The 22,365-nt window shown below is 37.6% G+C and overlaps 1 protein-coding gene across 1 annotated transcript in view; it reads right to left on the bottom strand.

Annotated features, from left to right (window-relative positions):
* Window positions 1-22,365, bottom strand: part of Polr3B (RNA polymerase III subunit RpIII128) — a 127,091-nt gene that overhangs the window by 58,202 nt on the left and 46,524 nt on the right. The window contains exons 6-11 of the mRNA XM_083140491.1: window positions 19,586-19,743; window positions 16,968-17,079; window positions 13,104-13,289; window positions 12,116-12,229; window positions 10,104-10,304; window positions 2,506-2,668 (exon numbers count right to left, since the gene is read on the bottom strand). Coding sequence (XP_082996617.1) covers window positions 2,506-2,668; window positions 10,104-10,304; window positions 12,116-12,229; window positions 13,104-13,289; window positions 16,968-17,079; window positions 19,586-19,743 — 934 coding nt within the window. The remainder of the gene's footprint in view (window positions 1-2,505; window positions 2,669-10,103; window positions 10,305-12,115; window positions 12,230-13,103; window positions 13,290-16,967; window positions 17,080-19,585; window positions 19,744-22,365) is intronic.

Raw genomic sequence — 22,365 nt, 5'->3', positions numbered from 1 at the left:
AGCCATTTTGGAGGTGATGTGTCCAGCACTGTGCTCTGGACACCTTTACCCTCCAGGGTTACCTCTAGGTACCCACCCACTGATTTGATGCTGGGTTAACTCCAGAGTCACTTATGTGGGGACAAGGCCAGAAATATTCCGACCTTATAGCACGTTTGCTTGATTGTTTGATATATTTATGTTATTTCACTTTGCTTTTGTTCCAATTTGGGCTAATAGCAAGGCAAGGATGAGTGATGACATCATGAAATTGATAAATGGACACTCAACAAACACCCATGCCCAGGTCAGTCGAGAAAACAAACGGGAAAAAAAGGCCTTACCTGGAAATAATTGCAACACAAATGTTTTTTGTGCCAGATTGTGCGGAATGGTATAGTGAACAATATATTAAAAACCCGCCATCCAAATCTTTGGGGAAAAGCAGCCATCTTGGAAAATGTCGTCAAAAATTCAACTTAAAAATTAAATAAAATCAATATCTCAAAAACTGTGCATTGTACACAAAAAGTTAAGATAACCAAAATGAAAGAATAGAAAATTTGCTAAATGGTGGTTTTTGTTTGATAGAGCTGCCATAAATCTTAATTGATTTAGAAAGATTCAAGTATTTTCTTTAATTTTTAGAATTAGCGTAAAAGTTGGTTTCTGACACAAAGAACAGCAAATATATAAGAAACTATGTAATTTATGCCCTAAAGTCACTGAACCAAATTCATAGCCTATGATTTCCTCTAGAGATTGGTTTTTGTTTCGTGCCTTTAGAGTCGGAGGTTGAGGAGATATGGAGTTGAATGCAGAGTCATGTGTTTCCCTAAATTTACTTGTTCCATTACATATGATATTGGTTGATTGATTGATTTGCTTTATTTTACTTCACTTTTTTGTGCTACTTTCGGCCAATTTGCGAAGATGGGAACCAGGGACCCCTGGCATCGTATCGCGATTATGATATTAGTGAGAATGTAATACATTGTCTTCTGCAGTGTTTCGTTCATGTGGCGTTTGTTACTTACATGTTGTTTTTGTTGTTTAAAAATGTATGTACACAGTAGCAGCGATTAGGTGTCCTAACTGAGCAGGGGGTGGGGGGAGGGGCAAGGATAGTTTACTTTCTACTGACTGCAATTAGAAAGAATCGTATTGAAAATGGAATTCGGGCAGATGATTTTTGGGTCAAATCCACTGATAAGAGCCCACAGTGCGGGGACAAAAAGTGAGTATGGGGGAGGGGGAACTGCTCCCCATGCCCCCCATCCCTAATCCTCGCCACTGTCAATACATTGAACTAATGTGATACGGTAAAATACGTTTCTTAACCGTCACTTTTCCTTAAGAGTCCACTGCAGAATTTTTCGTAGATACCTGGTGCTAACGTGTTAAATTTCATCGTTTCCTCTACATACAGACGTGCACTTGTAGCACAGGTGTTGCCCCTGATGCAGCAAAAGGAGAACATTTGTAAGGAAAGGGCATTGCATGCAAGCTATTTCCTACATATTTTATTTACTTATTTGAAGGACACTAATTCATGATGAAAGTTGTGCGAATTACTCACAAATGTAATATAAATATATTAATAACTTATGTTTTGCGAGTATCTATGTTGCTCCTGCGACATTTCGGGATGCATAATGGGTTTTAGGTTTTAGATTTTTTTAAAAATTTTTTTTTAACCACACACCTTTTACCAATTCCATATCCTGTACCTATGGAGAGGTCGACGTGGTTATGAATTATATATAACCTAAACGTGAACAGCCTGAAGAAGGGAGCAGTTGCGTCCCGAAACGTCGCAGGAGCAACATAGATACTTGCAAAACGTAAGTTATTAATATATTTATATTGAAGGACACTGCACAGCTAACTGTGGTCTTAAAATTCAGAAACCATAAAAAACACCTGCTCTTGAACACCAAAAATATTACCTTACGATTTGGCACACACAGGAGGTGTTTAATTGTGGAAATTGCAACGAAAAATGCAGCCTCGAACAGGATTTGAACCAATGTGCTGTGCCAATGCTCTACCAACTAAGCTACCATGCCAGACATGGTTTCACCTGTTTCATTTGTGCTGTGGAAATGTATGGCTCGATAGTTCAGTTGGTAGAGAAATGGCACAGTGTTCCAGCCAGTTCGAGTCCTGGTCAAGCATTCATTTTGCCCTAAAATTTCTATATACCAAAAATATTCACTGTCATAAAGAAACAACACCTTAACCAAAGCTTATTCACTGTCATAAAGAAACAACACCTTAATCAAAGCTAATTTTGGTGTCATTCATGTATTCTGCTTTTACAAGTGCTCTTACATTTTGTAGTTTTCCTTAAATTTTTGTTTATGTATCACAAGCAGTGCAAAATAATAAGTACTGCCCATAATATTTTGAACCTGAAATTCAGTGTGACTAATTTTTTTTCTGACCATAAATGTGTCTCTCATTATACACCATCACATATATCACATCATATCATATTAAGGAAGAAAAATTCTGCTTACTTACCATTGAGAAAGACTAGATATATGCTAGGACTGCTCAATTCTTCTCCACTCAGAAGGTTAATATCTTCCACTCCTACATTAAATGCCAGACGTACAATAGGGCCCTCCTCCACTTCAACTGTTATGTGGGTCATTAGTGCCAGGTTTTTCACCAAACCACATGACTGAAAAAATTTAAATAATATTTTCTAAGGCACTACATCAGTGGAAAAAAGTTTCGCAAGTATACAACTACAGCTGGAGACAATGGCTACTGTCATGCTTGTTTGTGTTGATGTTATATACAGCACAACCCTGATTTTACATTCCTCTCATTATACAGGGTAATTCAAAATGAATGGTACAACTTTAAGTTATTATGACGTTACTATTTACGATAGAAAATCAGACAAGGCATCAATATAATGATGAAGGAATTGGGAGCATAAAGGGAGAAACATTAATTTGCCTCAAACATCGCTCTGAAGCTCGCAAGTTGAACGCTCATTCACCCCACATTCTGCCGGATGCAGAGCCGAGCAACAAGAATTTTCCACTTGGCTCTGCACAGTCAGCAAGGCAACGGCCCTCGCCAGCGGTGAGTGCACCTCCACTGTAAATTTCCATCTGCATCCAGGGATACCCCAGGTGCACAGTGGAGGTGCAAAGTCCACCAACCTATGACTCAAATCCAATGTATAAAACCCCTGGAGTCAGTAAATCGATCTCTCACTTCGCTCCAATATCACCACCAAACTGATCGACGAGAAGACGACGACGGCCTGCTGAGAGATCCCTACGTTACGAGGCGGCAACAAGCGAGAAGTCCATAAGCAGTCTGGATTAAGCCAGCCGAAGAATCTGCAGTTCATTTACAATTCAAGTCGCCGAATTGCCTGCCGTCTCTTATCGTCATCTTCAATCTCTCCAGCGGGCACCTATCACCTGTCACCGTCGCCGACGCCAGAAGCCGAGGGCCAGACCTACAGCAAGGGGTGAGTAGCGTTCAATATCACAGGCTCCGAACAATCCCTCATCAGCTCCCTTAAGGGTAGAGGTGGTTAGCCAAGTCAAACTTAAGACCTATCGTATTTATCTGAGCTACGTCCCGGTGTGACTCGATCCCGTACCTTACCCGACGTCACGCTACATGGTGGAGATAGCTGGCTCCACTCCGTGGAATTGCAGAAAATTTTAATTTTTTTTACGTCACTCAAAACCCCATAATTTAAAATCCCCGCCGCACACAGCAGCAACCCTAGAAATTCTTCTTTTTCGATAATACACTTCGTATTATAAACTCCCCACTCGTAAATTTTCTCTTCCGCTCACTATCTTCCATTTCTTGTGAATAAGTGCATAAAAAATTCCCCCTCCCTAAATTCGCATGAACGAATCCCAAATTATTCTTCACGAAGAGCTAGACCGTTCTCTTGACCAGATTCTCTCCTTAGCCTCCGCTATTAATTCCCCCGCTCCTTCCCCCAGAATAACCAGATCCAAGGCTCAACATCCCGATTATCCCCAGTTTCTAGGTGGTCTAGAAACACCCAGAACCCCAAACCAGTACACCTAAAACTAACACCCCTTTCCCCACACCTCAGCCTGCTTCGTCATTTGTGATGCATCCCCCCCTGCCCCCCTCCTGCAGATCTCTCAAGCTCCTTACAACTTTCTTCCCCTACCACCATCAATCCTACCCCTACCACCATCAATCCATCCCCGTCAAGAATGTCCATAAATATACCCCATGGCTTATACCCCACCCTCTTCACAGGAAAAAACCCTCAAGAAGTTGAGCAGTTTTTTGAAAAGTTCGATAGTATTGCGGGCACTTCGCGTGGGAGGAAAATAAAAAACGTGAAATGTTGCCATTGTTCCTCGCAGACATAGCGCTCACATTTTTGAACGATCTCAAGAAGCAGCCAAACTTCAACACCCTCACCTTTCCGCAAATCAAGAAAGAATTAATTTCATTATTTAAAGGCAGTCACTTAGTCAGCATGCCTATCCAAATTTTATTAGAGACAAAGCAGGAAATTAACCAGCCCATTCATGATTATGTAATTCGTAAGAAAAATCTCGTCCTTCAATTCTTCCCGCAAGCGACGAACCCTCAAATCCTTTCCTATGTTGTGTCGGGACTTCGATCTAAACACATCGCTGCGATAGGAGACAAAGAGTTCACCGACACAAGTTCTCTTATTGCACATCTGCAGAATCAAGAAAGGCAAGACATGCTGATTCAAGCTAGACGCAATGAGGAACAAAGTGAAGCGATGAAACTGATAGATGCCGCTAAGTACATGCACTCCATTTACGCAACAGCCTCCCCTCAGTTTCCCAGCTGTACGCAACCACAGGTTAGCAACACACATCCTTTCCCCACACCTCAGCCTGCTTCGTCATTTGTGATGCATTCCCCCCTGCCCCCCTCCCGCAGATCTCTCAAGCTCCTTACAACTTTCTTCCGCAGCAATCTTATCAAGCAACACCAGTTCTCCCGACCAACTCATGGCAGGTACAAACCACGCCCACAGCCCCTCCTTCCCTCCCCTCCAGTCAAGCTCCAAACACGCAGTCCAGTTCTGCCGTTTCACAGTCTTGCAACGCAGTTCTGCCATCTAGAGGTCCAACAGCGAACCAATTAGATTCAGTCACAAATCAATTGCAAACGTTAACATTAGAAAATAAAGTTGAAGCGTTGTGCCACACTGTACAGAACCTGGCGGATCAAATATAATCAAATAACAGTGATCAATTTCAGACCCGGCCTACTTTTTACGGCCAGGGGAATGGAAATCGCAGAGGGTCTACTCGCGGCATGAGACGTAATTTCAGATCTCGAGGTGGAAATAATAATTCAGTCGGGGGGCGACAAAATTCACAGTTTTCGCAATGCCAGATTTGTTTCCGTTCAAATCACTCTACCAGGGACTGTTTTTATAACCCAAACAATGAAAACAAGGGCGATTTAAACTGAAAAACCGTGTGAATCGATGGGATGGATCCACACGCAAGACAAAATTTGACACAGTTCCTATCCTTGAAAAGAACAACCTATTCTTCATTCAAACTCATGTAAATAATAACCCCCTAGAAATTATGATTGACAACGCAAGCCAGATTAGTATTTGTCCTGAGCATTTAATTCCATCCAATGCAAAGAAAATTCAAATGCACAGCATTATTAAAGGCGTCACTGGTAACAGACTTCCTATCTCAGAAATTGTAATACTCCCCCTTCACATAGGAAGATATAGGTACTCCCACCCTTACAGCAAGGGGTGAGTAGCGTTCAACATCACAGGCTCCCAACAATCCTTCATCAGCTCCCTTAAGGGTAGAGGTGGTTAGCCAAGTCAAACTTAAGACCTATCGTATTTATCTGAGCTACGTCCCGGCGTGACTCGATCCCGTACCTTACCCGACGTCATGCTACAATAAAGAAGAACTCTGGACGTTTTACTCACTTGACTCGCATTATAAAGATTCAACATGGGAACCACATGTAACGCGGAAAAGGTCCAAACGATAATCAAGTACTTGCTATGCACGAGACAGCACGTCATTGTCAACAGTTTTGAAGGCACTAACAATTTGCAGATGTAACTTTGGCAAATCTTTCAGAAGGGTAAAACATATGCATTACTACAGAAAAGCATGTGTTGCACGATTCTGATTGAATCAGTTCTCAATAGCTCCAACACACAATACGCCTTCTACTGGTCATTAGCCATTTTGCAACACTGGCGATCCTGGTGGAGCATAGGAGAATAAGCCCACTATGTGGGAATAAAACTTCCAGTTTATTTCTTTATATTGATGCCTTGTCTGATTTTCTATCATAATTAATAACGTCATAAGAACTGTGTAAAGTTGCACCATTCATTTTGAATTACCCTGTACATTCAATCTTGATGGTCCCAACATAGTAAAATGCTAATAAAGTTTCCTCGATTTACATTTTTCTCTGTTTTCAGTTTTTTCAGCATGGTCCCCGTGAAAAGATTAAAATCGAGATTCCACTGCACAGCCCTGAGCTGATACTGATAGCACTGCTGTACATGGAAATTGTAACAATTCAAAGTAGTTCAGAACATGTATAAATTTTAAAATCTAACTCATCCACTGGAAATATATCAGAGCAACCTACCCGAGTATTGCTTCAAAATATTCATAATTTCAAATCAGATAATCTTTCATTCATAAAATTCATTTTTCTGCACAATCTTGTTGCTAAAAGAATAAAAATTATGCACCTTGCATAATTTCCAAGGTATACGTCCTAAAAGTGTTGCATCGGCTGATACCAACAGTCACATAAGAGACTTAAGCAGAAGGGAAAAGTCACGTATCGTGTTAGCTCACCTGTAGTTATATTCCTCTTATGACAATGAATAGATGAGAGAATGATTTGTCTATAAGGCAGGGTTCTTAAAGGTTCAGGAACTCATAAATGCTAATTGTGGTTCAGCTGCAGGGTTGGAACCTTTTTTCTCGCACAATTTAAATTCGGTACAAGTTGCATTCTGTTTCATTGAAAAAGGTTCCTGGACTGTCTGTAAATTCAGCTGGAAAAGAGGTTCCTGGACCATAATAATTAATTGATCTGGAAAAAAGGTTCCTGGACTGAATTGAAATCCTTTAACATAAAATGTTTGTTTACGGTCTAGAATCCATTTACACTTGCTGATTTTCTTTCCTGGGATTGTTAAAGATCCAGGAACACATGCATTCTAATGGGTTCTATTGAGTTCCATAACAAGACCCGAACATTATTTCTTGCACATTTTAAATTTGGTCCAAGTTGAATATTCTATCAAGTTGAATATTCTATCATTTCAAAGTGGTACTTGGACCCTATTTAAACTAGGGCGGTTGAAATTTTCCCACTGATACCATCCAATATCATTATCCTTCCTTCTAGAAGATTGCAAGAAGTTCCACATATGGATTTTTCCTGAAATACTGGACAAACCCCCATCCTCCTGGGAAACAGATGATTGACAAGATCAAAAGACATAGGCAAAGTGAAAGCTACGGCCTAACTTCTGGAAGGCATGCAAGTACCTGGTAAAGGCTGTGTAAATAAAAGTAATCATTTGTTTCCAATTCTTGTTCGCAAACTCATGGGGTAAGGAAGATGGACATTTTTACAACCAACATTACAACCATACACGCCTGTTTCTGGTTCAGATGAATGCAAAGTTCTTGAGAAAGACAGGTGAATGTCGCTGTGGACTTCGTTTAGTTTTATTTACATTCAGGCGCGAAAAGAGGGTTGTGGATTCAACAATTTCTTCTCTTACTCTTTTCTTCTGTGTAAGTCTCTTATGTGACTGTTGGTATCAGCCGATACCGCAGTGACTTGTTCTTATTGCAAAAGACAGAGAATGATGGACAGTATAGTATAGAGTGTCCTTATTTTAATAGCTGTATTTGCATATATTTCTATGTCACTTTCCTCCCTCTCCAGTTTATCCAAAACAAAATGATTGAATGGTGTTTATATGAAACTGAAGAAGAGACGAAATACACAGCTTTTCATTGTTTTGTGTGTGTGTGTGTGTGTGTGTGTCAATGTAAGTGTGCAAGTTCAAACAAAAGAAAATTACCAAATATCATAAGACATTTTGAAGTGTTATGATGCTACATCAGAATAATCTGGGAGTTATTTAATATTATTAAAGGAATGTGATGTGATGAGGTAGTATGAGTCGATAACTAGCCTTTGTTACTTTAAAATCGAATGTATCAAGTATTGGTATCGGTTCAAAGTGGTATCTGCTCAGCACTAATTTAAACTGATCTGGAAAAAAGATTCCTGGACTGTATTTAAATTGATCTGGATTGTTGAAAAGTTGAAGTTCCCCCCCCCCCCCATTGCCCCCTTCTCCTTCAATACACCAAAGTGAATGAAAAATGTAGTATGTAACAGTGGTACATACCTACAACCGTTGTTGCCAGCTTTGGGACAATGTCAGGAATTTCGCTTCTAGCATCGGCCCTATGGATGCTGATTGGACCAAATTTGGAGGGAAGCATGACAAAACACAACTCTATGAAGATATGTAATGCACATGCTGCATTATGCTGCAACTTTGAAATAAAAAACGGAAATTACAGGGTTCGGAAATATTGTGTAATTATGGAAAATTTCAAACTTTGGACCTTTGCCCTCCCCCTTCCCCCTGGACCCTTAAATGTCTGATGTTACTTAAGATGTTGCTTTTTACTCATTCTTACATTTACAATTTAAATTGTTCAAAAAGTTGCAGTGGTTGAGGAGTTACAGCCTTTAATCTTCACTTTATCCCATAGTAACAAAAGCGAAACAAAGTGCTTTTTCAAATGGCACTTATTAATAATAGTAACAATGTATATATTGTTTTGTAATTTGAATATAAAATACATTTAAATGTAAACTAAAGAACAAAAAAGACAACTGAAATATAGTGCATAGTTTACAGGAAATGGCACATTAATTGCTGCCACATGCTAACTTGTGATCGGGTCAAATTTTGACAAACAGGCCTTTGCCCATTCATCATTCTTGTTTGAAGAATTTAATTTTTCAAAAAGAAGCAGTAGTTTTGAACTTATAAAAACTTTTAGAAATCTAGAAATCTATCGCATAATAATATGGCAGTAACAAAGGCAAATGAAGGGAAACAAAGGACTTTTTCAAACTTTGCTTATTAATAGTAGTAACAATGGATATATTATTTTATAATTCGAGTATATCATACCTTCATTAGTATACTAAATATTAAAAAAGATATAACTGAAATATCGTGTATCATGTATATCGGGTATGCATGTGACAGTTGAAATTTCAACAAGCCAACTGGTAAAGGTTACAGGTAATTTTGTGGGGCATATGTAATACAGGCCAAAGTATGTTTTAAGTCCACTTAATGCTCGAATAGGATAATTGGGACAGGACCAGCAGTTCAAAATAGGATCCAAACCACTACAATGCGTTACCACATTGATTACAAACAGGGGCAATTTGATGCCCTCAAACACTTGAGTAAACCCTCATAAATCATCCTTCAATATATCGTGATATTAATGCACACCAACAATGTATCTTATTTATTTTCTTAAAAATATATTATTTATTAATTTCAATATGCAATCCACCATGAATCACAATAGAAAATATTAATGATGATGATTAAATTTTTAGGTGGGCTCGAGCCCCATGGGCACCACTGATTACAAGGTGATGACATTACAACGATTACCACAGACATATTTCATAATTTTTCATAATTACACAAATTACAAATTCTTGGAGGAATTTCAAACATGGCCACCATACGAATCTACATCAATGATCCGTCACATTCTTACTGATGCAGAGCAAATTAGTAATTTTATTTTAAGGCGCTTTTTTCCACTTTTGTCCAATCGTTATGATGAGGATGTGTGACAACATAATGAAATTGATGAAGGGACACAAAGAACATCAATGCCAAGGTCAGAATTTGAACACACGACCCCTGGCATCGTAGCATGCTGTGCTAACCATTCTGTTATAGAAGAAAGAGACACACATGCACGCATGCACATACTCACACACACATACACACACAAAGTTTGTACACTAACCTCTCCTTCAGGTGTATCAGATGGGCACATCATCCCCCACTGCGAAGGCTGAAGAGATCGAGGCCCAGACACTTTCCTGGTCTTCTCAAACTGGGAGTTGACTCTCGTCATCATACCAAGGGCAGAAATGTAAGAGAGTCTCGACAATACTTGGGTTACTCCAAGCCTTTCCATCTTGAATCTCTTGATTGTCCAATTTCCCTATAACAAATACATGAAGATGGTGTATCAATACATGTGCATCATATACACTGAGACTATGAAATATGCATAGCAATACGTAAAAACTTTGCACACTACTATTACAGAGACTGGCAAATAGAAATTACTGTGCCTTTAACACTGCAGTAGTCGTGCAGAAAAAACTCCCCATCATTAGTCACATGGATTATTTGTAATTTTTTTCTGAATTTATAACAAGAATGTCCTTTTTGAAGTTATCTGGATCACTTAACAAAATATTGCAAGTTATTTCAATCAACACATTACAGTAGAGAGGAAATTCTAAATCTAGTGCATTACATTTGGATGTGATGAAATCAAAGATTCATATCTTCAAATCTTACTTTTGTTATTTGCTTTCCCAAAAAATTCAAAAATAAGTTTTTGGTGGTCTGGATACAACCGCTTCATATATTTATAACAGATTTTTAGAAACATGTACTTGTACATACATAAATACTATGCTTACGTAATGCAGTTTTTCACCAAGGTTTGTTTCTATTGAGCTGTTGGGCAGAAAGCCATGCTCAGATATATATATATGTGGTAATATAAGATTTACTCAAATATTTTAGCAGGGACAGATAACAGATATGTTTCTGTTCTCAGAGGATTTCGGTACTGGACACACAGCAGCGTAACATCTCAAGCGAAGGGGGAAGTGAACCAACGATATGAGAAATGGTAAAAAATGTATTCAAAATGAAGTGTCAATGTCGGATTTTGTCTCAGCCTACATGTCAAATATCAACAACAATAAATGTTATTGGACTTCCAGCTACATGTGGCTGTTTACACCCAGCTACATGCCAAATATTTGCAAATCTCTTTGCAAAAATCCCCACTTATTGCCACTTTTGTCCCCGCACTTTGCTAAACCTTATGTACCAAGGGAAACTAAACTGTCCTTTTGCCACTTGCCTCATAATGCCCTGAGTTGCTTACCTTTGGAATTTTGAGTTCTTTCATTTCTATTTTGTCATCTGTTCAGTGTGTCACAGACAACTAGTATCAGAAGGACAAAGTGGATAGTCTAAATTGTAGATGCCAAGTTGGTAACTAGATGTGCAAATATTTGACATGTAAGCTGAGACAAAATTCAATATGACCACTTCCACTTGAATTCTATTTTCTTTCTACCATTTTTCGTATTGTTTGTTTACTTCCTGTTAAGTTACAATGTGTTTTCTCATTTTGTTGTACAGTACATAATGTGTCTGATTGTAGTATGTCATTTTTCTTAGAATATGGCAACCCTGGAACGCATCTCTTCACGACGGGATATGACGTCACAAATGCAACCAAATGTTGTGTGTGGTTGCCAGCATTCAGGCAGCAAAACGGGCTTTCTTGAATGACTGTAGCGCTGAAATGATGCACCAACGAGAAAAATGTTACTGAGAAAAGTTGTTTCTTTTGATGTCCTCTATAAGTTTCCATGGTCTATCGGCACCATTAAAATGACACCCTGTATATAAATGAGAATTTCTAAAAATAAGAGATTGAATAATATTGTAATCGAGCAGCACATGAGTACATTTGATAACACAAAACTATGAAACAGAAAAATGCAAGTGAGAGTTTGACCACTGCATTGTGGTTTATGGGCTACCCAGATGTTCCCGCATGTTTCTGGCTATCAGCAGCTTCTAAAGGAACTTCATTCACTATTATACATCTCTCACCTGTGCAGGAACTTAATCAACGTCAAAGCAATTTTGAACAGTTCTACTCTTGAGCCATTCAATTATTACTGAAAGGAAAAAAAGGAATACGCATGCAACACTTACTGTTGAAATTGCATTTTCCAACCCCATTGCAATTTGATCTTGTCTCATATGCTTTACGATATCAAACTGTGCTGCTTTGATTTTAGGAATGTTTTTGTCTGCAATCATCTTCAACTGAAAACAAAAAAGTTTAAATATGAATTCAGATAATGGCATATCAAAATTCTTTTCATGATTCACAAAGCTTCCCTATATATGTCAATTGGAGAATTTGTTAAGAAATAACAAGACATTTTTCCTACAATTTTAAGAGTTTTTTTGTGTTCGCTTTATTATTCATGAGTTACCAACAAAAATTTGCTCCATACTTACTGTGAATTTAAGGGTCCATTCAATACATTTTATTTTCAAAATTACCCAAAAATTATATATTTTTTTAAAAAATTGCATGAATAAATTAGACTTTTATTTCAAAATTTTGAAAGAGACCACTGAAAGAGTGGTCATTTGTTGTACTTCTCTGCAAATTTGGTGCATACAATGTTCATAGGGTTGATGCTAGAAGCAATTTTCCAGATATCTATTCCGTAAAATAGCTACACTGTTTCTCTTACACTTTATTATTTTTTTCAACAAATTTTCAAAGGGACTTGGCACAGTTGTAGGAACATATCACTGGGATATACTACATTTTTCACTAACTTCGGTCTATTGTGGTGGCTACAGGGGGTAACTAATATGAATTTTTGTGTAAAATTTTTTCTTCTTCTTTTTTGAATTATTATTTTTAGGAGGTAAAATGTACCAATTTCACCTCTGCTAAGAGTACTGCAATAATAATAATAAAAAAAGTTTCATCTCTCTACGAGCTTATGTCTGAAAAGTTTCCATCCTGAGGGGCTAGCATGTAGGAGTGTCTCCCGTCTGCTAAAATTAAAAAATATATCTCAAAAAAAGTTTTCATATCAATGTTGAAGTTAAAAACTGAACTATTCTTGAATACTCTGTATATTATAATTACTTATACTACTTGCTGCATTTTACTTACCTCCCAGTTGAATTTCTTAAATAAATCTTCAAACAGAAGGGAGAGAAGAGAACCTGCCAACTCCAGTCTTTTGTTTCCATAATAGTCTCTGTCATCTATGACTTTGGTGTCATTTTGTGCTTGTATCACACGTCTTATCATCAGGGCTGTGTACATTGCTTTCATTTTGAAGTTGAAATTTTCTACCTGAAACACAGTGACATTTCTATATAAAAATCTACAGGTATTTCGTGCATGAAATTATTATTTTTTTTTAAAAAAAAAAAAAGTGAACCTGTGTGATACGTATCATCTGTTTACTGAGGCTCCCATTTTTATTTATAATAACATGAAAATGATATTTGATAATGATATTTGCCTGGGAGTAAAACATGGTGATAATTGAATTACAAAATAAAAAGAACCATCCTTCACTCTTTGCATGTAATTAACGTCATGCAATTTGCATTGGAAATTCTTCTGAAATTGATAAACACAACACAAAAACAATTTAGGCCCTACCCGATGGCGCAGTGGTAGAGTCGTCCCCATGTAACAAGGGGTCCCGGGTTCAATACCTGGTGGAGGCACAAAGTGGTTCGGATCTCACTTTAAACTGTAGGCCCAGTCCCGATTAGTCTATCAAATAACCTTTCTACTGAAGGAACTCAATAATGACAAATATGTCACTTATTACGTTTTACTCCTGAGCCATTCATTTTAAAGTGCAAAAGATTCCATACAATTCACATACAATGTTGCATGACAACTTACAATTGAAGGGCAACATAAAATGCACTATAACACAATGTAAATAGTATATTTATGTAAATAATCTTGATGAACAAAACCTATAAATTTTTAAAAAACCTGTTGTTTCCAAGGTTTTGCAAACCATTTGCATCCTGATGGGTGGTAAGAAAAAGTTTCTGAAATATTCTAACAAAAATCTTTCAATAATGTGCTGCTTATTTATTAAGTTAACATATCAGTTTGATGCAAAAATTATGACCAAACTTAGTTTTGCATACATCTTACTGATTATACTGCTTGTTACATATCATCTTAAAGCTTGTTTACTGCTTAACCCTTACAGGATGAGCTGCAACACGGGTGTCACAACAGGTATTTCCTTTAAGAATGGCTTATGACACCGCTGTCAGAAGCAGGTTTTTCTCGTAGTATGTTAACATACTGCCACTTGTATAATGATCAGAGATACATGTTTTGAGTAATTAGTAAAGTTTAATTTCATTGTTACTATTTGAGGTTGGGGATGTCCGAAAAATTGTGATTTTCTTTTGCGATTTATTTTCATTGGTTTCGAAAACATTGCTCCTTTCTCAATTTTGGTATTTCAAAACACGCTTTTGGCAATACAAGTAAGACCTTCCGACATTCCTGGTGTAAAAAGCATGGGTGGCAGGAGAGCAAAGGGGGAGGCACAAGGGAAAGAAAGTCAAAAGCCTCCAGCCGCCAACTAAGTGATGGAAAACAGCAGACTGCTCTTTGCTGTTTCACAAAACTGTTTTACAAAAGAAGTATTATTGAATGATTTGCCTTGTTTCTGTTGGTCATGCTATTTTAGCCCCTTGCATCACATGTTTACTTAGGTAAGTTGTCATGGAGGGTATGACAGACTAACAAAGAGAGTTGAACGAATTGAAATTTCCCCAGTTTGTGGCATGTTACCAGTGGAGAGCTGTGGAATTGAGGCTTCTTTTCCACATCAGTGGCAAACACACCAGCATTATGAGGGTACCTTTTGGAGATTCACATCCTCGCGTAGCCTGCATGCGGGTCCGATGAATTTTAAATTTCGTGTAACAAATAGTTACTTTCTACTCTTTTATTTTTCTTCTTCTGACTGATAATGGAAAATTTACTTTTTTGTTCATCAGGATTATAGCCCAAAGTATACTGAAAACACGCTTGGCGTTAGTTCAAATACCTGGAAAATCAGCCTTGGCATCTAAGGGTTAATTTACCTGCACCAATGTGTAGATAAAAAGTTCTCTCGTGAGCCAATTTTATTAATAAAATTTGAAATAACTTTCAGTAAGAAAGTTACAAAAAAATAAAAATGTTAATGTCTTATCACATTTACAGCGAATTGTTATTTGGTTACTTAGGAAACAAGAGAAGAATTTCATTCATTCATTCACGGCACGGCAAATGCAATTCTTTGACCTTTGTATGCCGCACACACCATGTATTTACATAATGCTCATTCCATACTGCTGACACCCTCGAACTGCCTGCAAACCTGATAACGTCCTTCAATTTAGCCCTAAGTTTCATTGCAGTATGAAATTTACCATTTGCATATGTACCAAGTATCATATTATGCAATACCCCTTGATCAAAATCGTCCAAGTGCATAACATCCTTTTGCCGATTACGACATTTACCAGGCAAGTGAAAAATCACTGACCCTCTATCACCAACAACGTCCTGGCTTTCCTCACAATCGTCTGAACTGTGTGGAGACCTATCCCACATGCAGTTCTGTACTCTCTATACTGTGAGATTCAGTTTGGAAGAACCAATACACTTTGTAGACCAGATCTCGTGCTTGTATGTGTAGCACACAATGCTTAGAGGTTTCTATAGCCATCTTGCACATGTATGTTGACAATTTTTTTGTCATTACACTCGCATAACACTGACAATCAAAAGAAAAACAAGGTCATTAATGAACCAATTCTTTTTGCTCATAGAACAAAAGAAGAATGATGCACGTTGGGTACAGCAGTTTGTACATCCATTTGCTAGCACATATTGAGGATTGTTCAAGGTCACCTGCTTTCATATGGCTCTTCAACTTTTTTTCAGTTGACAATAAATTTTAGCTTGTGTCATGGTCCTTGCATTCAAGGAACAAATTACAGACAGAATTTAACTTGCAGATTGCTTCTCAATTTTCTGGAACTTTATAAACATTGAAGTCTGCAAATGGCATCTGTGCCTTGCCCAAGAATAAAAAAAAAACTTGGCATGCATGCACACTAGAGTACTGCAATGAGCGTTTTTCGCTCGAGCAGCAAATAGTTTGTACGGGCAGCGCTAGATGGCATTCAGAATAGATAGTTCTTCCGCTCAAGCGAAATACACTCGAACTCTCAGAACCCTATTATTATACGCATTTCCATCATTTGTCTATGGCAGTGGTCCTCAAATGGATCGTGAAGTAAATGACGAAGTGAAATTGAAAATGAAGTGAACATAATCATCATCTCCATGTGATACGTGAAAATGAAATAGATGATTATGGGCTGAAACTGCCTAGGTTTAAAATGTATATTTCTACGATTATTGTCACATTAAAATGATGTTTGATTGAATGTTATAACTGCATTTTTATTAATCCGTAGAATATGATTATCCTCTTTGGTAAGTGATCAATGATGTACACATACTTGTTGCACTGTGATATGATATTTGCAATTTCTTAGGCAGGTCTGTCACCATGTGTATCCATTTTATGTTTCGGTCTGTAGTTATTGCATACTTTCATGTGTGCTGTATTTGAGTCTTGCAAAATAATACACGGAATTATGATTTAGAATTGTAATTGCATAGAGTGGTTTCCTTCCATGTATGGGTTTGTCATTGAGCTCTCAAATATGGGACGTTGTGAATCATTTCACTAAGAGTTTGGTACGATCGAGCGTGGGAGACACGAACGAGTTTGAGTGAGCAAAAGTGGTCCCATGCATTACTCTAATGCACACCATGATAAATGCAGCAATATTTGCAAATGGAAGTTACTTTATGTATAACACACACACAGACTCTTGTACACACATGCAGCCCCCACCCCCCACACACACTCCCTCATGCAATTCTTGAAGTTATAGAAGTAACACAGAAATATTAACTTACTGGAACATGGGCAAGTACGGTTGTTGCTAACAGATCTCTAGCTTCATCAGCTGGGGTCTTCTTGGGTCCACCTCCAAAGAAACGTTTCTGCCTTACCTTTGATCCCAAATATCTGTAAGAGAAAGAAAACACACTGAATATCGTAAAAGCCATTAATTGGCCTTTCAAATATTAGACAAATATATGTGCCTTTTAAAATGTCCTTGGTAATGTAGCCTTTTACTACCTAGATGCAGCACACAACCTACATTTGGGCCATTTGTTACCTTAACTGGGCCTTTTTTACATGTGCTACCACATGATGCACTACAGTTCAAGATTTATCCACTCCATAACATCGCAAAATCAAGTTTTTCATGATACGTACTCCGGTACAACATTTAGTGCAGAGGGTCAAAGTAGAATGATCCAACTTATTTCTAGCAAGAAATTAATATTATTCTATTATAAAAGGTCAAATGTGTGAGAAACACCTAAATGTTACTAAACTAAAATATGATTAAAAGGCATTATATGAAGTTAATATTGGGGGAAAAACAATTACATATTTGCAAATCAAATCTCAATAAATGACCTTCCAACTATGATGTTACATGAGCAGAAACAATGGAGGAAATAAAAAATACAATTTATAAAAATTAAATATTATCACATTGTTTTGCATTAGGAAGAAAATTTAACAAAATACAATTATTCAGGAACACACACACAAATACACACATACATACATATGTGTATACAGTGGAACCCCGAACGCGAAGTAAAATAAAATAAATCAAATCCAAAAAATAAATCAAATCCCGATTTTATGTTCTCGGATTTTACATTTTCCTGCATTATACATTCAATCTTAATAGTCCCGACAAAGCAAAGTGTTACAAAAGTTTCCTCGATTTTACATTTTCCCACATTTTAAGTTTTTTCAGCTTGGTCCCCTGGAAAACTTAAAATCAAGGTTCCGATGTATATTTACTAGGGATGGGTCAGATTAATCTGTACTCTATTGGCATTGGCCAGTATAGGTATATTGGTTTATCAGTTAAATTAACGACTATTTTACCAATCTGATATATCTGTAAATTTCTTACAATTTAATGCATTTTGCCATTTTGTTATAATTTTATGAATAATCTCCATGCCCTACTTTTTGAATAAGTAAATGTCTAAATATGAAACTTCTTTTGTACTGCAGTCACCTTCAAAAAATTAATTAAGGAGGTCAATGAACTATTTAGGTTCTTCAAGGAGCATTTGGAATTTCATAACTCTTGCTAAAGTGGTAAAAAGTCATCTGAAAATTCAAATATGCTCAAAATTCTCAGAATTGGCTATATTTGTTTGAACTTCTAATCCATTTATGGCAGAAATCTGAATGTTTTTGTTTCTTATTACAACCACTTTCTTTGCCCGGTCTTCTGAGCAGATCGAGAACAGTGAAGATTAGTTTCCTTACTCAAACTTTTCAGATTAAATTCCACTTCACAATTTAATTTTTTGTTTCAAAAGAAACTCTAATGTTAGTAACTTTCATGCTCTTATTAGTTGTATATGCAAAACAGGTTATGCATCTCTTGAAAAAAAAAAAAAAAAGAAGAAGAGGTGTTTGACATGCATGAAACCACTTACAAAAAACCAATCATGCCAAACTGAACTGCCTCCACTAAAGCCTTTTTTATGCAACGTTTTTGTCAATATGACTTTCCAACAAGCTATATCGTGATTGTTTCTGTGCAAAATTAGTTTTAATACAACTCATTTTCACAACTTATGGCCAATAAGTTGCACATGTAGGGAGACAACATTACTAAAAATTACATTGGCTCAGCCATAGTAAAAATAGAAAAAAAAAGTATACAAAAGAAAAAAATGTATAAATACTGCCATAGTCTGTGTTGATTTTCTTCATTCAAAAGGAACTTGTTTCCCAAAGATATATCAATGAAACATACTTTTATAACCTAAATATTTTCCTACACTTAAGTACAGTATGGCCGGAAAAGAAGTATACCGAAAGTTGGCAACATTGTACACAGTCGGTAACAGGGGAGACGCAGGGAAGCAAAGCCTCAGTTGAAGCCTGTTGCTTGTAGAGAACACGTGTGGGTCGTAATGGACATGAGTATTCGAGAGAGGGCCTTTGTTGTTGAGCATTATTTCCACTCGTACGGAAGTGGCCGTAGTAATGGGCTTAGTGTGAAAAAGGTGCTGATCTTATTCGAACAAGAGTCCCGGAAACCTACTCCAACCAAGAGCACTCTTTTGTTGCTAGTGGCAAAATTTCGTTAAACAGGGTCGGTGCTGTGTCAGTGTTGAATGCTATCTGGGAGAAAACGATCAGCCACAGACTCAACGAGCATGCAAGGTTAGAGCTGGAGAAGATTCTGCTATCAGCTGTGTTCATACATGTAACGTTTTCATGTTCATTATAAGTTACATTAATACCTAACAAATAAAGAAAACAGTATGCATTTTGGTATACTTCTATGCTTCCCTGCATCTCTGCTGCTACCGACTGTGTATAATGCTGCCAACTTTCGGTATACTTATTTTCCAGCCATACTATACAAATAAACACACATATAAGCAGAACTGAAACAACAAAATTCACTGAAACATACCTTAATGCTTGAGTCTGAGTAAGTATTCCAGTTTTGGAGCATTCTTCAAGCGATGGAGAAAAAGACGTCATGATATTGTCCTCTGTGCCTATCATCTGCATGATTTCTTGATCACTGAGTACACCCATTGCCTTGAACACAATTGCAATTGGCACATCCTAACAGAAAGAAAATGCAATATTTCAAATCTATACATACATATGGAAATGATTTGGTTATGGCATTATTAGATATAGAAAAGGCACACGATAGCATGGACAGAACAAAGATTTGGAAGGCTCTAAGAGAGAAAGGAGTCGAGGAAGAGATAGTGTGTAGAGTGCAGAGCACATACAAGGCCAACCAGAGCTGTGTGAAGACCCCAGTGGGAAGAACAAGGTGGTTGAGTATAAGGAATCGACTGAAAAAGGAAGTGCTTTTTCCCCACTGCTCTAAATAATTACAATGGATACAATTAATGAAGAGGTGGGAATGAAGATAGGAGAGGAAGAGATGGGAGGCCCTGTTGTTTGCTGATGACTTAGTAATATGGTGAAACAGGGAAGAAGTATAGAGACAGCTTGATAGTTGGAATGAGGAAATCAGGAGAGTTGGAATGAAATTCTGTGCCAAAAAGAGTGAGGTGCTAATAACAACAAGAAACAGAGCCAGGAATGTACCACGAATAAAGATGGACACAGAAGAGTTGAGGGTAGTGGGGAGTTACAAATATTTATAATTGAGAGAAGTGGAAGAATAGATGAGGAGCATGCAAAATAATCTAACACAGTTATTTTTAGTGGGTTTTATTGATTTTATCTGCGACGTTTTGTTCTGGTTTCCCAGAACTTTCTCAAGCTACACTAAGATATACATACAAAAACACAACCTTACATGGCTAGTCACTCTACACTTCTAAGGAAAGAATGTGTGTCCTTATTTTCTCCTAGGTAAACTGGTTTTTCCTTGCAGGTGTTCCTTACAGCTGGCTGTTCTCCCCCTCCATCCTGTAACCTACTCTTCTTGTCTTCCCTCCCCTCCTCCTTCTGGTGGCACTGACCTTCTCTTTCTCCTTTAACTCATCTGGCAAGATAAAATCTTCAATTTTTGTGCAGAAAATTGAAGGTGGCTCAGGAAACTTAACTAACTTACTTTCCACATGCTTCTTGTTCCATCCATTTCATACCAATTTCCCCTTCGTTTTTGTTTATTTTCTCTCCCCTGTTTATGCATATATGCTTTATCTCTGATAATTTTTTCTCTATTTCATTTTCCCTCTTCTCCTTCATTCGTACTTTCTTGATCTTGTGCCCATTTGTCAACATATGCTCACTCAATGCTGTTTTTGGATCTTCCTCTTTAATGTCTCTCCTATGTTCTTTAATTCTTTCGTTGATGCTTCTACCTGTCTCTCCTATGTACTTGCTTGTACATCCACCACGTTCAACTTCATACGAGGGTCACTATTTATATTTTGAGCCTAACAATGAAAAAACAGGAATTTGGCATTGAAAACTGCTTTATTCTTTTTCGAAGTATTCTGCTTTATGGTCAATACACTTTTGCATTTGTTCAAACCATTTGTCAAAGCAGTTTTTCCAATCTTCTTGAGACACCTCCATAATATGGTTTTCGAACGCATCAACGGCGTCTTCCGCCGACGAAAATCGTTGTCCACGCAATTTATTCTTGACATTTGGGGACAAGAAGAAGTCATTGGGTGCCAAATCAGGACTGTACGGCAGATGACCCATCAATTCGATTTTTTGACTGTTCATAAAGTCGGTTGTTAGACGAGATGTGTGACAGATGGCATTGTCTTGATGAAGAATGATCCGACGGAGTTTGTTTGTTTTCTGTATTTGACCGAAGACCTCTGGCAAACAAATTGTTGTGTACCATTCAGAGGTGACCGTTCTACGTTCCTCTAAAGACACAGTTGACACATGACCAGTTTTCCTGAAAAAACAGGAGACCATTTGTTTCGATGTGCTTCGAGCGCGAACAACTTTTGTTGGATTGGGTTCATCTTGAAACACCCATACAGTCGACTGCTGTTTACGTTCTGGCTCATATGCATATATCCATGATTCGTCACCTGTTACAATCTTATATACGTCTTTTGAAGCACCACAATTGTATTTATTGAGCATTTGTTTGCACCAATTGACGTGAGCGTCTTTTTGAGTTTTTGTCGAATTGTGTGGGATCCAATGAGAACATACCTTTCTCACAGCTAAATGAACATGTAATATTTTATATATGCTGGTGGAACTAATGCCTATGGTTGCCTCAATCTCACAGTATGTCACATGACGATCTTGCAGTATTAGGTTTTGCACAGCATCAATGTTTTCTTGAACAACAACTGATTTTGGACGACCTTCGCGAATCTCGTCGGTGAGCGAATGGCGGCCACGATTAAATTCGTTATACCAGCGTTTCACAGTGGCAAAGGATGGGGCTTCATCGCCAAATGTGGAAGTAAGTTGATCGATGCACACTTGTCTTGATAATCCACGTCAAAAATCGTAAAAAAATAATCGCACGAAAATGTTCACGAGTTAATTCCATTTTATTGTTGTCGTGCAATCTCCAAGGCAACATAAACAACACAAATGAAGCTATTGACAAAACATTTGAAGTACGTTATGGTCAATAATGCCAGACGATTCCGTGCAAACGTCAAATCGCGCCTAACTTCAATCAGTGTTGCCAAGGCTCAAAATATAAATAGTGGCCCTCGTATACCCCTGCCATTGCCAATTCATCACTCTCCTCTCCTTTGTATTCATTAAACC

The sequence above is a fragment of the Lepisma saccharinum genome, chromosome 18 (assembly GCF_977018435.1).
Source record: "Lepisma saccharinum chromosome 18, izLepSacc3.1, whole genome shotgun sequence".
Lineage (NCBI taxonomy): Eukaryota > Metazoa > Arthropoda > Insecta > Zygentoma > Lepismatidae > Lepisma > Lepisma saccharinum.
This window is presented reverse-complemented; position numbering and strand designations above follow the sequence as displayed.